This window comes from Perognathus longimembris, chromosome 2 (genome assembly GCF_023159225.1).
Source record: "Perognathus longimembris pacificus isolate PPM17 chromosome 2, ASM2315922v1, whole genome shotgun sequence".
Lineage (NCBI taxonomy): Eukaryota > Metazoa > Chordata > Mammalia > Rodentia > Heteromyidae > Perognathus > Perognathus longimembris.
Window position 1 is genome coordinate 89659137 of NC_063162.1, and position 15339 is coordinate 89674475.

Genomic DNA, 15339 nt, shown 5'->3' on the forward strand with positions numbered 1-15339 from the left:
GACATATTTGAAATGAGAAAGCATTAGTACAAGTGTGTGTGTGTGTGTACTTGCCAGTAGTGGGGCTTGAACTTAGGGCCTGATGCTATCACTCAGCTTTTTCACTCACGGCTAGCACTCCACCATGTGAGCCACATCTCCCCTTCCAGCTCTTGGCTAGTTAACTGGAGATCAGAATCTCAAAGCTTCATCAACTCTAGTTTTGAACTACAATCTTTAATCTCAGTTTCCTGAGTAGTTAGGATTATTGGCATAAGCCATCAATGCATGACAGAAAAAGACAGTATTTAAATTTATATATTTTAAAAATTAATTGCACAAGGGGATTTATTGTCATATTTACCATATACCTATAAAGTTCTTTGATCTATTCATACTATTGGAGATACTTTCTTCTTAAATCTTCCCTCTTTCTTTTCAACAGTTAGATTCATACTTTCAAATTAAGTTTCAGTGAGAATGGACATCACTCTTGCTGCTTAAAGACTATAGGTTTAAGCAAAACTAATGGTTTGGGGTTCTCCGGTATTTGTTTCTGAGGAATGTCACCTTTCTGCCTCCCGGTTGTCTTTCAGGGCTTAATAACCCAGCTCTATCACCTCCCAGGGATGGCTCTTAAAAAGTCTACTGGGTCAATTCAATGCCAATAAATTTATTAGGCAACAAGGAATGCAGAAGCAGCCAAGGACAATAATACAACCAATTGCCAAGCTTACTAAAAAGCCTTTATATGAAGACTCTCATGACTGTCTTATTCTAATGGTACCAGATCATCCATATGCTCACATAGTTCCATTTGTTTTTATGTACCAACCTCTGGGCACACTCACAGAGATAATTAAAGGGAAAACCCATTATCATCAACCAACAAATTCATTTTTATTCAAAGGTCAAAAAAAGTCTGTTTCTTTCATCTAGGACTATTTACTGCTGGGCTGATAGCTTTATAAGGTACAATATTTTCCCCCAAGAATTTCTCTAGACTTGATTATTTGTATAGAAAAGAAAATGTGCAGCTAAGAGGGAAGTCAATACATGGTTATATATAAAGAAGATAGGAAACAACCTTTTAAGAGACAATTAGAAGTTAACTTTAAAGCTAAGACTTAATTTACTTAATTGCCCTAATCTTTACTATCTGAGGAGCCATCCAGAATTCACTTACTGGGAAAAAAAGTAGTGCAATTTGGGATTCCATTTCCTGGCTTAATTTAAGACACATGTATTGAATGTATGGTGACACGGTTTCTGCTGGGTAATTAATAGATTACTTAGTAATGAGGATATTCCAGAAGGCGAGGGGAGGTCGAATTCTGACTTTTTTGTTTTTTTATTTTCTTGCCAGTCCTGGGGACTGAACTCCAGGTCTAAACACTGTCCCTGGCTTCTTTTTGCTCAAGGCTAGCACTCTACCACTTGAGCCACAGTGCCACTTCTGGCTTTTTCCATATATGTGGTGCTGAGGAATCAAACCCAGGGCTTCATGTATATGAGGTGAGCACTCTTGCCAGTAGGCCATATTGCCAGCCCCATAGAAATGTTTTCAATGTTAGGCTTACATCTTTTCTGTATTTTCTGTAAAATTTGCAAAGAAGTTAGCACAAACAAAATTCTTTGTATGTTTATGGCTATGGAAAATCCACTTGCGTACCTTTTGTATGTGTAGTTTATGTGTGATATGAGGCAAGCACTCTACTACTAGGCCATATTCCCAGCCCCCGAATTCTGACTTTGAAACAATGCACATTAGTAAGCGGCCACTTGTGAGAGTTCCATGTGCACTCACACACCTGGCACATCCACACCCCTCTACTTAATGAAGATCTTTACTTTCTTTTAGGAAATAGCATTTTCCCTAGATTAAATAATACATTTGTGAATGGCAAAAGATGACCCCTCATTCCTGCCATGAACAGGCCTGAAATAAAACTGCACCTCTAAGAACTTCTTTAAAATGTCCAACAGAAGCTGGCACCAATGGCTCCAGCTTATAATTCTAGCTACACAGGAGGCTGAGATCTGAGGATTGGGGTTCAAAGCCAGCCCAGTCAGAAAAGTCCCCGTGAGACTCCTTATCTCTAATTAGCCACCAGAAAAACAGAAGTTGCACTGTGGCTCATGTGGTAGAGTGCTAGCCTTGAGCAAAAGAGCTCAGGGACAGTGCCCAGGTGCTGAGTTCAAGCCCCAGGACTGAACAAAACAAACAAAACCCCAAATCCCCTATCTCCAACAGAATGGGTAACTTTCAAGGAAAAACTATAGGATATAACCATGAGGAACTAAATGCCTTCTGAGATGGATGCTCTGGATGTAAGTTAACATTTTCTTCAAGTCTTTTTATTTTTTTTGAAGGTTTATAAGGAGGTTGATTAGTGGGGCCATATCTCCCACGAGAGAGGGAGCAATATGATGTCTGTACCTTAATCCACGTGGCAACTTGTATAACTCTGGGGCTGGAGGGAAAGCAGGTAGCTTTCTTCGAGTCTTGTTACTCAAGAATAATATGAGCCTGCCAGAGTCTACCTTGATTGACCAGATAGATCTCTGTGACATTAGAAGAGCAAGCTCCACCACCCCTATCACCATCCTAAATCCCACACTGTCCAATTTTGAGGGCAATTTGTTAAGTGACCTGAACTTCAGAACCCATCAGCCCTCTCAGAGGAATTGCTCCCTTTGAATCCCTGATTGCCCCCAAGCATGGCATTCAAAAGATCTGCAACCGCTAGTGTTTCCCATACCCTTTCCTACCTGGCGCTCTATCTCTGCTGCAGTGGCCTTGGTGGTTTCCAATCTCTCCACCAGGTCAGTGTCATCCAGGAAGCTCCCCTCTGCTGCAGAAAGGCGCAGCAGCAGCTCGTCTTCTAAGAGCTTCAGCTCTATCTTAAAGTCATTTTGGTGTTTTGTCAGGACCAGCTGATGTGGACCAAGAAATGCATGGGACACAGTGATTAAACACACATGGTTAAGTGGAGTCTTTAATCCTGAACTTCACGAAGTCAGTATAGGTATGACAAAATGCACGGCACTGAAACCATATGGATCATAATTCTTAACAAAGTCTTTTAAAACATTTAAAAGGCATATCAAGAACTGCTTAGAATACCAGGCTCTAGAAAGTGGACACTTGCCATAACTGCTTATATCATGAACCTCTAAAAAGAATTTGTGTAAGAAGGATTTAAAAACTTCTAGTTTCTCCTCTGACATATGAAAACGTGGACGATTCACTTTGTTCTCACAATAAAAAAAAAGCTAAGCAATAATCCTACTACAGCACTGAGATCACAAGCCAGCTGCCATCCTGAAAACTGTACAAGTGAAATAGATTAAAACTACTGGAACACACATCATCATAACTAGCCAGTGGCTAGAGGCAGAGCTAGATAGTCGAAACAGCCCCAACCAGGGTTCTCACAGTAAAGACAGGAGAAAATACACTTCTGCCTTAAACAGGGGGTAAAGGATTATTTTATGATAAACTCAGGGGAAAAGTAATCATTTTAGGTAGGCCCAGAGTTTTCTGTTTTCCCTAACAAAAGCCTGCACACAGGGAAACTACTTTGCCAGGCTGTGACCTAGGGGAGGCCAATTAGACAACTCAGATACCTCACAACTTCCTACCTCACCTAGGAAAGGGAAGAAAAGGCGGAGGAACTCTTTTGAAGATCAAAGAATAGAAACCTGAGTTTACTAAAAATAATACCTGAGAATTATCTACAAGATTATAGAATTCTAAACTTCCAGAACCATAGTCATGGACTCTGGTATGCATATATATATATATATATGCATATATATGCATATATATATGCATATATATATGCATATATATACATATATATGCATATATATGCATATGCATATATATGCATATATATGCATATATATGCATATATAGATATGCATATATATACTTTCTTACTATATATATATGCATATATATATGCATATATATATATATAGTAAGAAAGAAGCTATAAGACTCAGATTTTATTTAAGAAGGGAGTTTTAGGAAAATTCAAAACAAACAGAGAGCTAAGAATAAGGATATTAGAGACACTGAAGGCTATGCTATCTACAGCTATGGAAACCATTTAAACACAGCAAAGAGCAGCCATTAAACATAAAATTCCACACTGAAACACTATAACACTATCCAGGTTCCAACTACCCAATATAATGTGACTGGCTTTCAACAAAAACACAAACAACATGCTAAAAGGCAAAAGACACAGTCTTGAAAAAACAATGCAAACCTCAGAACAAGTTGCAGGGCATCACATCTGCAAGCTTAGCTACTCAGGAGGCTGAGATTTGGGGATGCAGAGTCTAAGCTAGCCAAGGCAGACAAATCCTGTGACTCTTATCTACAATTAACCAGCCAAACTCTAGAAGAAGAAACAGGGCTCAAGTAAAAGAACGGCAGCTGTGAGCAAAAAAGCTGAACAAGAACACAAGGCCCTGAGTTTAAGCTCCAGTGCTGGTACAATAAACAAAACAAGATGCAAGTATGGCCAGATGTATGAGTTGTCAGGGAAATTAAAAATAATGAGGTATCATATACTAAGAGCTCTACTGAAGAAATGGATAACATACAAGAGCATGTGGGAAATACATGAGCAGAGAGAACCTTAGTGAACCAAAATAAAATACTAGAAATAAAAATGCCAGAGCAAAAATGAAGGATGCTGATTAGAGAGAAAGATGGGGCCAACAGAGTAGGGAGGCACCCCGACTCGCTCCAACTGAATAGCGAGCTGGGAACTCCAACACCCAACACCCCATCAAGAACCCAGCAAAACCAGCAGCCAGAAGCAGTGGAGAAACCCAGGAAACAAAAGGGAGCAAAAAAGAAGAGCCGAAAACCTACACGGAGCTGGAGAATCTCCGGGGCACCCTCCCCCCACCAGCCGACCCTGGCCCAAACAGGGCCAGGCTGGGAAAGGGGAACCCGGCGATCGGCAGACAGGCTGCCAGGAGTGCAGAATCCAGATAGCGGGAGACCCCACGGTCAGGGTGGGTCTGCACGGGAGGGTGCGGACCAAGACACACAACGGCAGTGACGAGAAGTTCGGGTCCACACCGGGTTCGGACAGGGGGACCCAGTGCGGCAGAAGGAGGGAATCGGGGAAGCCACCACGACACTTCGCCATCCCCTGAGGGACCAACGGCTGCGCGGGACACACACACAATGCAGGATCAGTGAGTCCCCCATTACCCCCTCCCCCAACGGGAGACCAGCTATCAGAGACCCAAGCCCTACAAAGAAGCTAGATCTCCCTCCCTCCCCCTCCCCACCCCGTGGGAACAAAGAACCCTCAAATCAGGTGGGAAGCTCCCTTCGGGCGCTGGGAAGTCAGTTTAGCAGGGGAAGGGCGGAGCAGCCCCAAGGCCCCACAGGTTCCTGAACTGGCAGAACCGGCCCCGTCCCCTTCCCAGCGGGGGCGGGGTGGGGGGAACGGCCGGCAGTGCAAGCCCCACCCTAGGCGCCTGGACCTCGCGGACTCTTACAACTAAAATCACAGGCGCTGGTGGGCAATACCAGCACAGCAGGGACGCCTGGGCTTGATCACGTCCCCTACTCGCAGCGGAGGCGAGGTCTGAGGGTGCTAACCCACACCCGGACAGTCGATCCCACTGGACCCCACACATACCGCCCCCCCAACGGACTCGCAGGAGGGCGCAAGCACAACCCAACAACCCGGGGCTCGCTCTGGGAGGCATACCCCGCTAAAGTGCCTGTTGTAGTGGATGCACAGCGCACAGGAGGGCGGGGCCCCCGGCGACAGCGCCCGCTCTGGTAGGCATACCCTGTACTGGTGGGTGGGGCCACAGCGGCAGCACCTGCTGCTGTAGACACGCCTACACAAGAGGGAGGGAAGAGCTACAAACCAAACCTGAGAAGCTATCCACAGATCTCCAGATACGCAAATCAAAAAGAAACATAACACAGTTCATCAAAGGGCAAGCCAACTTGCCAGCTCCAAAAAGCAGCACGACTGAAGAGGAGATGGAGACTAAAAAAGCAAATGAGGCCATGTTAACAGGAATGATGGAAAGCGTCAGAAATGAAATCAGAAAACAATTCCAGGAGTTTAGAGCAGAAATCTTGAAGGACACCCAGGAAGCCAAGAAAGAAATGGAAGCAAAAATGGATACAATGCAAGCCTGCTTTAAAGAAATGGAAGCAAAAATGGATACAATGCAAGCCTTCTTTAAAGAAAATCTCCACATCCTGAGAATTGAAATGCATGAAAAAATAGATTTAAAATACAACTCTTTTTTTTTTGGCCAGTCCTGGGCCTTGGACTCAGGGCCTGAGCACTGTCCCTGGCTTCTTCCCACTCAAGGCTAGCACTCTGCCACTTGAGCCACAGCGCTGCTTCTGGCCGTTTTCTGTATATGTGGTGCTGGGGAATCGAACCTAGGGCCTCGTGTATCCGAGGCAGGCACTCTTGCCACTAGGCTATATCCCCAGCCCTAAAATACAACTCTTTAAAGGAAGAAATTTCCATGATCAGAGCTGATATGACAACCATAAATAGCTCTCTGACATCCATAAACTCGCAATTGAAACCATAACACAAAGAGTGGACCATATGGAATCCAGAATCTCTCGCCTGGACAATGAAGCACCCGACAACAACCAGAAAATGACCACACTCCAAGAAAAGGTGAAGCTTCAGGGCAAACTAATCCAGGAACTAATGGACAAAGACAAGAGATATAATCTGCGCATAATTGGAATAGAAGAAGGAGCCGAATACCAGAGCAGAGGGCTTAAACATGTTCTCAATAAAGTTATTGCAGAAAACTTCCCCAATCTCACAGGGGACCCCATCCAGGTAACCGAAGCCTATAGGACACCTGGCAGGCCAGACCCCAGGAAAGCCACCCCAAGGCACATAATATTCAAGACTACAGACCTCAAGATTAAAGAGCAAATTCTGAATTCAGCCAAAGCGAAGAAGGAAACTTTCTTCAATGGGAAGAGGATTCGAATAACATCCGACTTATCCACACAAACTTACCAAGCTCGAAGTGAGTGGAAGAACACCATCCAAGTACTTCAGGCTAACAATTTGCAACCTCGGATCAAATATCCAGCGAAATTGGAGTTCACATTCGAAGGCAAAACCAGATCTTTCCACACCAAAGAAGAGCTAAAGGAGTATGTGAATAAAAAACCAGCCCTACAGCGAATTCTAAGAGGGGAGCCCCACCCAACAGAGATCGTAAAAGACACACAGACAGAATCAGAAAGAAACTTCAATAGCCAAAGTCCAACAGAAAGAACAGCTCACTAAAGACAAGAAAAAAAAAAAAAGAGGAAGAAACAGCCCAACAAGAAAATGGAAGGAGGAAAAACACCCTTATCCTTGATCTCTTTAAATATAAATAGTTTAAACTCCCCGATAAAGAGGAGCAGACTGGCAGAATGGATCCACAAACAAAAAGTTGACATCTGCTGTCTACAAGAGACCCACCTTACAGCAAGGGACAAAAACAGGCTTCGAATGAAAGAATGGAGCAAGATATACCAAGCAAATGCACCCACCCAAACGGCAGGTGTAGCCATTCTGATCTCAGACAAGCTGGACTTCTCATTAAAGTCAACTCAAAAAGACAAACAAGGAAACTACATATTAATACAAGGAAAAATCTAGAATCAAGACATCACAGTGATAAATGTATACTCACCGAACAAAAGAGGCCCAATATATGTCAAGCAAATTCTCACAGAATTACAGAACAAGATAGATGCAAACACAATCATAGTGGGTGACTTTAATGCCCCTCTCTCCCCAAGAGACAGATCCAACAACCAGAGGATTAGTAAGGGAGCTGAGGACCTAAATAACACCATTTCCCAAATGGATCTAACAGACCTATATAGAAACTTCCACCCTACAGAGATCCAACACACCTTCTTTTCAGCAGCCCATGGATCATATTCCAAAATAAACCACGTCATAGCCCACACAAAGAACCTCAGCAAATACAAAAGTATTGATGTCATCCCATGTATTATATCTGATCACAGTGGATTAAAGGTAACCCTCAATAACAAAGGATACCACAGAGGCTATACACACTCTTAGAGGCTAAACCACACACTGCTATCCAACACTTGGGCCACAGACCAAATTAAAGATGAAATCAATGAATTCATAAGCCACAATGACAATGAAAACACATCACAAAGAAACCTATGGGACACAGCTAAGGCAGTACTGAGGGGCAAGATCATTGCCCTCAGCACTCACATTAAAAGAATGGAAGCAGAGCAGGTGAATAACCTCACGATGAAACTAAAACAACTGGAGAAACAAGAAATGACAGAATCTAAAACGACGAGGAGGGGAGAGAGCACAAAGATTAAAGAAGAGATAAATCTGATTGAAAATAGAAAGACAATTCAACAAATAAATAAGACTAAAAGCTGGTTCTTTGAGAAAATAAACAAAATTGACAGACCCCTTGCAAGACTTACAAAAAAAAGAAGAGAAGAGACTCATATACGTAAAATCAAGGACTACATCGGAAAAATTACAACAAGTACACACGACATTCAAACAATCATAAGGAGCTATTTCCAAAACCTCTACTCAGCAAAAAACAATAATTTTACAGAAATGGATCAATTCTTAGAGAAGTACAAACTGCCCAAACTGAACCAAGAAGAAATAAATCAACTAAATAAACCAATAACTTACAGTGAGATACAGGAGGTAATCAAGAACCTCCCTACTAAGAAAAGCCCAGACCCAGATGGATTCACCAACGAATTCTACAAAACCTTTAGTGAGGAGCTAATACCAATACTCCTCAAACTCTTCCGCGAAATAGAAACAGAGGGAGAAATCCCAAACTCATTCTACAAAGCTAATATCATCCTCATTCCCAAACCAGGCAAAGACCCAACAAAAAAAGAGAACTACAGACCAGTATCACTAATGAACACAGATGCAAAGCTCCTCAATAAAATATTAGCTAACAGGATCCAGAAACTGATCAAGAAAATCATACATCATGACCAAGTAGGCTTCATCCCACAGTCACAAGGATGGTTCAACATCCGTAAATCAATCAACATAATTCACCACATAAACAGATCTAAAATTAAGAATTACATTGTTATCTCAGTCGATGCCCAAAAAGCCTTTGACAAAATACAACATCCATACCTATTAAAAGCTTTGGAGAGAACAGGAATAGATAGAACATTCCTCAAAACAATAATATACAACAGACCAACTGCTAATATCATATTAAATGGAGAGAAACTTAAATCATTCCCCCTAAACTCAGGAACAAGACAAGGATGCCCACTCTCCCCACTTCTGTTCAACATAGTGCTGGAATCCCTAGCCATAGCAATAAGGCAAGAGGAGGACATCAAAGGGATCCACATCGGCAAGGAAGAAATCAAGTTATCCCTATTCGCAGACGACATGATCTTATATCTGAAGGACCCAAAACACTCAGTACCCAAACTCCTACACCTAATAAATCAATTTGGCAAAGTAGCAGGATACAAAATCAATCCACAAAAGTCAGCAGCTTTTCTGTACACCAGCAATATACATACAGAAAAGGAAATTATGGAAACAATTCCATTTACAGTAGCCAAAAAAAGAATAAAGTATCTAGGGATCAACTTAACCAAGGACGTGACGGACCTATTTAATGAAAACTATAAAAATCTAATAAGGGAAATCAAAGAAGACACAAGGAGATAGAAAGACCTCCCATGCTCATGGGTAGGCAGAATCAATATAGTGAAAATGGCCATATTGCCCAAATTGTTCTACAAATTCAATGCAATCCCTATCAAAATCCCAGTTACATTCTTCACTGAAATAGAGAAACCAATCCATAAATTTATATGCAACGACAAAAGACCTAGAATAGCCAAAGCAATTCTAGGCAAAAAAAAAAGCAGTGCAGGAGGTATCACAATACCAAACTTCAAGCTCTACTACAGGGCCATCATAACAAAAACAGCATGGTATTGGTATAAAAACAGACCGGAAGACCAATGGATTAGAATTGAAGATCCAGAAATAAAACTGCACTCTTACAGTCAGCTGATATTCGACAAAGGAGCTAAAGACATACAATGGAATAAACATAGCCTCTTCAACTACTGGTGCTAGGAGAACTGGGCAGCCATATGCAGAAAACTCAAAGTAGACCCAAGCCTATCACCATGCACCAAGATCAACTCAAAATGGATCAAGGACCTCAATATCAGACCTGAATCCTTAAAACTACTGAAGGACAGAGTAGGAAAGACACTAGAACTTACAGGCACAGGAAGGAACTTCCTGAATAGAGTCCCAGGGGCACAACAAATAGGGGAAGACTCGACAAATGGGACTACTACAAATTAAAAAGTTTCTGCACAGCTAAGGACATAGCCACCAAAATAGAAAGACAGCCAATAATATGGGAAAGGATATTTACTAGCACAGCAACAGACAAAGGCCTGATATCTGTCATCTACAGAGAACTCAAAAAACTAAGCCCCTCCAAGCCCAATAAACCTATTAGGAAATGGGCAAAAGAGCTAAAGAGAGACTTCACAAGAGAAGAAATAAAAATGGCAAAGAAACACATGAGGAAATGCTCAACATCCCTGGCTAGTAAAGGAAATGCAAATAAAAACAACCCTGAGATACCACCTCACCCCAGTTAGAATGGCCTATACCCTGAACTCAGGAAACAACAAATGCTGGAGGGGGTGCGGGGAAAGAGGAACCCTTCTCCATTGTTGATGGGAGTGCAAATTAGTACAACCACTTTGGAGAACAGTATGGAGGTTTCTCAAAAAGCTCAATATAGACCTACCCTATGACCCAGCCATACCACTCCTAGGCATCTATCCTAAACAGCAAAACCCAAGGTATCAAAAAGATATTTGTATTTCCATGTTTATTGCGGCACAATTCACAATAGCCAAAATATGGAAACAACCCAGATGCCCCTCCACAGACGAATGGATCCAAAAAATATGGTACTTATACACAATGGAATACTACATAGCGATTAGGAATGGTGAAATATTGTTATTCGCAGGGAAATGGTCAGAACTCGAACAAATAATGTTGAGCGAGACAAGCCTAGAACACAGAAAACCAAGGGGCATGATCTCCCTGATATATGACTGTTAACAAAGGGAGACGGAGAGACAATAGAGACCAAGTCTGTGAATACTATATATGTTCTTGATACATTGTATATTGTATATATGTCTACCTGACCTAGAGAAGGGATAGAAAAACAGGACGTAAGATATCACAAGAAATGTACACACTGCCCTACTATGTAACTGTACCCTTTTTGCACAACACCTTGTAAAAAAAATTTGTGTTCAATTAATAAACAAATAAAAAAAATGAAGGATGCTTTTGATAGGATCAGTGGTAAGCTGGACATCGTCAAGGAATGATATCCAGTAGAATCTTCTTCTCTGGAGAGAAAAAATAAAGAAAACTTAAGGTGGCAAAGAATACCCCAAATCTATTAGGTAACATACGCATAACAGGAATACTAAAATGAGGAAAAAAAAGATTACAGAAATACTGGGAGTAACCACAGCTAAAATTTTTCAAAATTAATGATAGACACCACACATCTAGAAAGGTTATAGAAGTGGATAAATGCCAGGAAGTCTACATCTGAGCACTTCATATTCAAACCACAGAAATCCAAAAGCAAAGAAAATATACTTGAAAGAATCCATTGTGGTAGAGAAACACCTTACCTATGGAGAGAATAAACATTAATAAAAATAACAGGGAATTCTTGTAGAGAAATCTAGCAACCAAGAAAAATGTAAAACATTTAAAATATTGTGTGTAAATGTATGTGAAGTAACCATATTTGATTTTTATCTCCTGTCAAATTATCCTTCTAAAATAAAAAAGAAACAGAAGTTTGCTTAAACAAAATGGAAGAATTTTGCTGCAGTTTACCTGTTTGACCATAAAAGTTTGAAATGATTTCTTCATAGGGAAAGAAAATAAACCAAAGTGCTAGATATTTTATTTTTCTTACTTTTAATTGATCAGTTGACTCAAAAGTATGATAGCAACAACATATCCAGTAATTACTTTATGCTATGGAATTTATGTAAATGACCTAAATGACAGTAATGTTGTAAGGGTGGGGAAGAAAAAAAAACCATATGATTGTCACCGAGTTGCCTCTGAAGCAGTTAAGTATATTTGAACATGTACCTAGATTGGTTGTATCTTACAAACACTAAGGCTACAACCACTGAATTTTTTTAAAGTATAATTTCCATGCTAAGGGAGAAGAGATATTAGAATCATATAAAATCCTCAGTTGAAACCAGAGAAGGCAGAGAGAAAAGGATGCAAACAAATCAAAATAAAGAAGCAAAAAAGCTACAAAGATGGTAGATAGTAATCCAACTATATGAATAATCTCTTAGAATGTGAATTATTTAAATGAATTTTTAAAATGGCAGAGACTGGCAGGGCACATTAATTATAAGACCCAACGAATGATTTCTGCAAAACTCAGCAATGGTTTTCTCTTTTATTAATATATATTAATTGTACAAGAGTGCTTCATTGTGATATTTTCATACATACTTATCTTTGATCACATTGGCCCTTCCATTATTCTTTCCTACTATGATAATTGGGGATCTAAAACCTTGCATTAATCGACTAGATCTAATGACATGTATTTTCAAAAATTTATGACAACAGTAGAATACTTTTTTCAATCTCACAATGGAACATTTTCTCAAAATGGATCTGATAGTGAGCCATTGAACATACTTTAGGAAGTTTAAAAGAATGAAAATCATAGAAAATATGCCATGCACCACTACAACATTAAATGAGTTGTCAACAACATACAAGTGGAAGGCAGAAAGGCCAGGAAAACAACCCACTAAAGCATTTTTCCCCCATTCCTCTTCTAATCACCCCCCCCCCGTTCCCTTCTCCCTTCTAATCATCCCCCCGGTTCCCTTCTCCCATTTCAATCCCTTTCCATCCTCTTCTTTCTTATCTCTATCTCTCAGCACCATCCCAGTCCATGCCCCAAATATACAAATACCCCCTTTTCTTGGCCACTAATCAGAGTGTCAGAGTTGCCTGCTGTAAGGACTGAGCTACCCAAGCTGGACAATATAGAAGTACAAGGTTCCCAAAGATAAACCAGGGTGCACCATCAGTGTCCACACCTCTATGGAAGAATTATTCCTTGAAAAAGTCCAAACAGAAATGAAACAGCTCATGAAAGAAAACACTAATGATAGGGATGAGGAGAACCCCTGCTCCCACTTGTCCCCAGAGACCACAGACCACTTCCTTCTTGAGCCATCATACCTTTGCCTTCCTTGCCTCTATACCAATGACATTCAACACATGATCCAAAGGCCAGTACCACTGTATAAAGTGCTATTATTCCCAATTAGATTCCAAGATCCTGGAGGGTAAGAATCCTACCTTACCTTACATGCCTGTGCCTTGAACTATAATTCTGTGCCAAGGGGGTGAGGAAGAAGTGTTGGAAGATTATTTAATAATTTTTACCTTAAGTTTCTCCAAATCTGGCCTTTCAATACTGACTACTTCTGCCAGCAGCTGGGCTTCGAGACCATCTTCTGTGACTGTGAAATTGAGGAGGGTTGTCTGCGCTTGTAGTTCTGGCTTATAGTGAGGATTTGCCAGTTTGGTGTGAAGGATCAGGCGGAAGTTCTTGTTAAATTCGCATTCTTTATCTCCAATCTTGATATACCTATAGGGGACATAACACAAGGCTGTTAGGAGTTTCTGGGACAGACAAAGGCATCATTCCATTCCTGTATTCTGAGAATATACCTCAGCCAAAAGACAGGAGATTAAGGTTTCCACTGCTCTCAGTGTTCTTAAAATACAGGTTTAAAATTTACCTGTGAAACCCCTGCTGTGACGCAGAACCTTCATATGTGAAATGGGGGCAGTTAGAGCACTCACCTTGTAATGTCACTCGAACACTTAAATACAACCAACCCCACAGCTTTACTAACCTGAAAATGAAAGTTTAAAATCTCATAGGATTGATGAAACTCAACAGTATCCCCAGGGGATTGTTCCCAGGACCACAGGTGGACAAAAGAGCCAAGGAGGCTCAGATGTCTTCAATCGGTCTACTATACCCATGGGTGCAGATTCCCCATTGTGTACTATAATGTGCACGAATATGAAAAACCGTAGGCCAAGTAAGAAAACCCAGTCACAAAACACCACACAATGTATCATTCCACTTATCGGAGATGTCCAGCCTGAGCGAATCAATAGTGACAGAAAGTAGATTAGTGGGTACTTACGGTTTTAATTCTGAAACTGATTATAATGATGGCTATCCAACTCTGTGAATATACTATAAACTAATGAACTATGTGCTTTAATTGTACCCTTGAAATAGATTGGATGTTATGTGAGTTATATATCAATAAGAACCTTGCAAAAAGAAAAGAAAACCATTCAGAAGGTCAAATCATTAACATTTGAGTTTCTAGCCCTGGGTTAGTCAAGTAACCACGTGAACTGAAAGTTCTTAGAAACTCTCGCTTATTTTTTTTAATACAATGATGTGCCACAGCATGGTCCCACTGACAAGGACACTTGTTCTGTGTGTGTGTGTGTGTGTGTGTGTGTGTGTGTGTACATGGGCATGAGTACTGATATTTGAACTTGGCATCATGCTTTCACTTGGCCTTTTCTTTCATAATTGGCCCTTCCCACTTGAGCTATGCCTTCAGTTTCTATTTTTACTGGTTAGAGGTAAGAATCTTGTCGATTTATCTGCCCAGACTAGCTTTGAACTTTGATCCTTAAATCTTGATCTCCTGATAATCTGCCATTAAAAAAATATTTTGGTGCCAATACCAGGGCTTGACCTCAGGACCTGGGCACTGTCCCATAGCTTTTTGCTTAAAGCTGATATGGTACCACTTGCACCACAGCTCTATTTCCAGCTTTTTCTTAGTGGCTAATTGAAGATATGAGTCACATAGACTCTCCTGCCTAGGATAGTTCTGAGCCATGATCCTCAGAACTCAGCCTCCTCAGTAGTAAGAATTATAGATGTGAGCCACCAGTGCCTGACTAGCCTGCCATATACATGTATGTGTATGTGTGTGTGTGCACGCGTGTGTGCACATTCAAGTGTGTGTGTGGGGGGACATGGCCTCTTTTTGATTGACAACATACTCACCAGTTCTGTAGTGGAGAGAACCATTAAAACTTCCATCACTCAAGTTTTCAACAGATTTCCAAAATCGTTCCAACAAGTAGCTCTGAGAAA

The 15339-nt window shown here is 41.0% G+C and overlaps 1 protein-coding gene across 1 annotated transcript in view; it reads right to left on the bottom strand.

The window, feature by feature from the left end:
• The window catches only part of Dnah11 (dynein axonemal heavy chain 11), a 292006-nt gene that overhangs the window by 31626 nt on the left and 245041 nt on the right, over positions 1-15339 (bottom strand). Inside the window, exons 67-68 of the mRNA XM_048339712.1 lie at positions 13584-13788; positions 2752-2916 (exon numbers count right to left, since the gene is read on the bottom strand). Coding sequence (XP_048195669.1) covers positions 2752-2916; positions 13584-13788 — 370 coding nt within the window. The remainder of the gene's footprint in view (positions 1-2751; positions 2917-13583; positions 13789-15339) is intronic.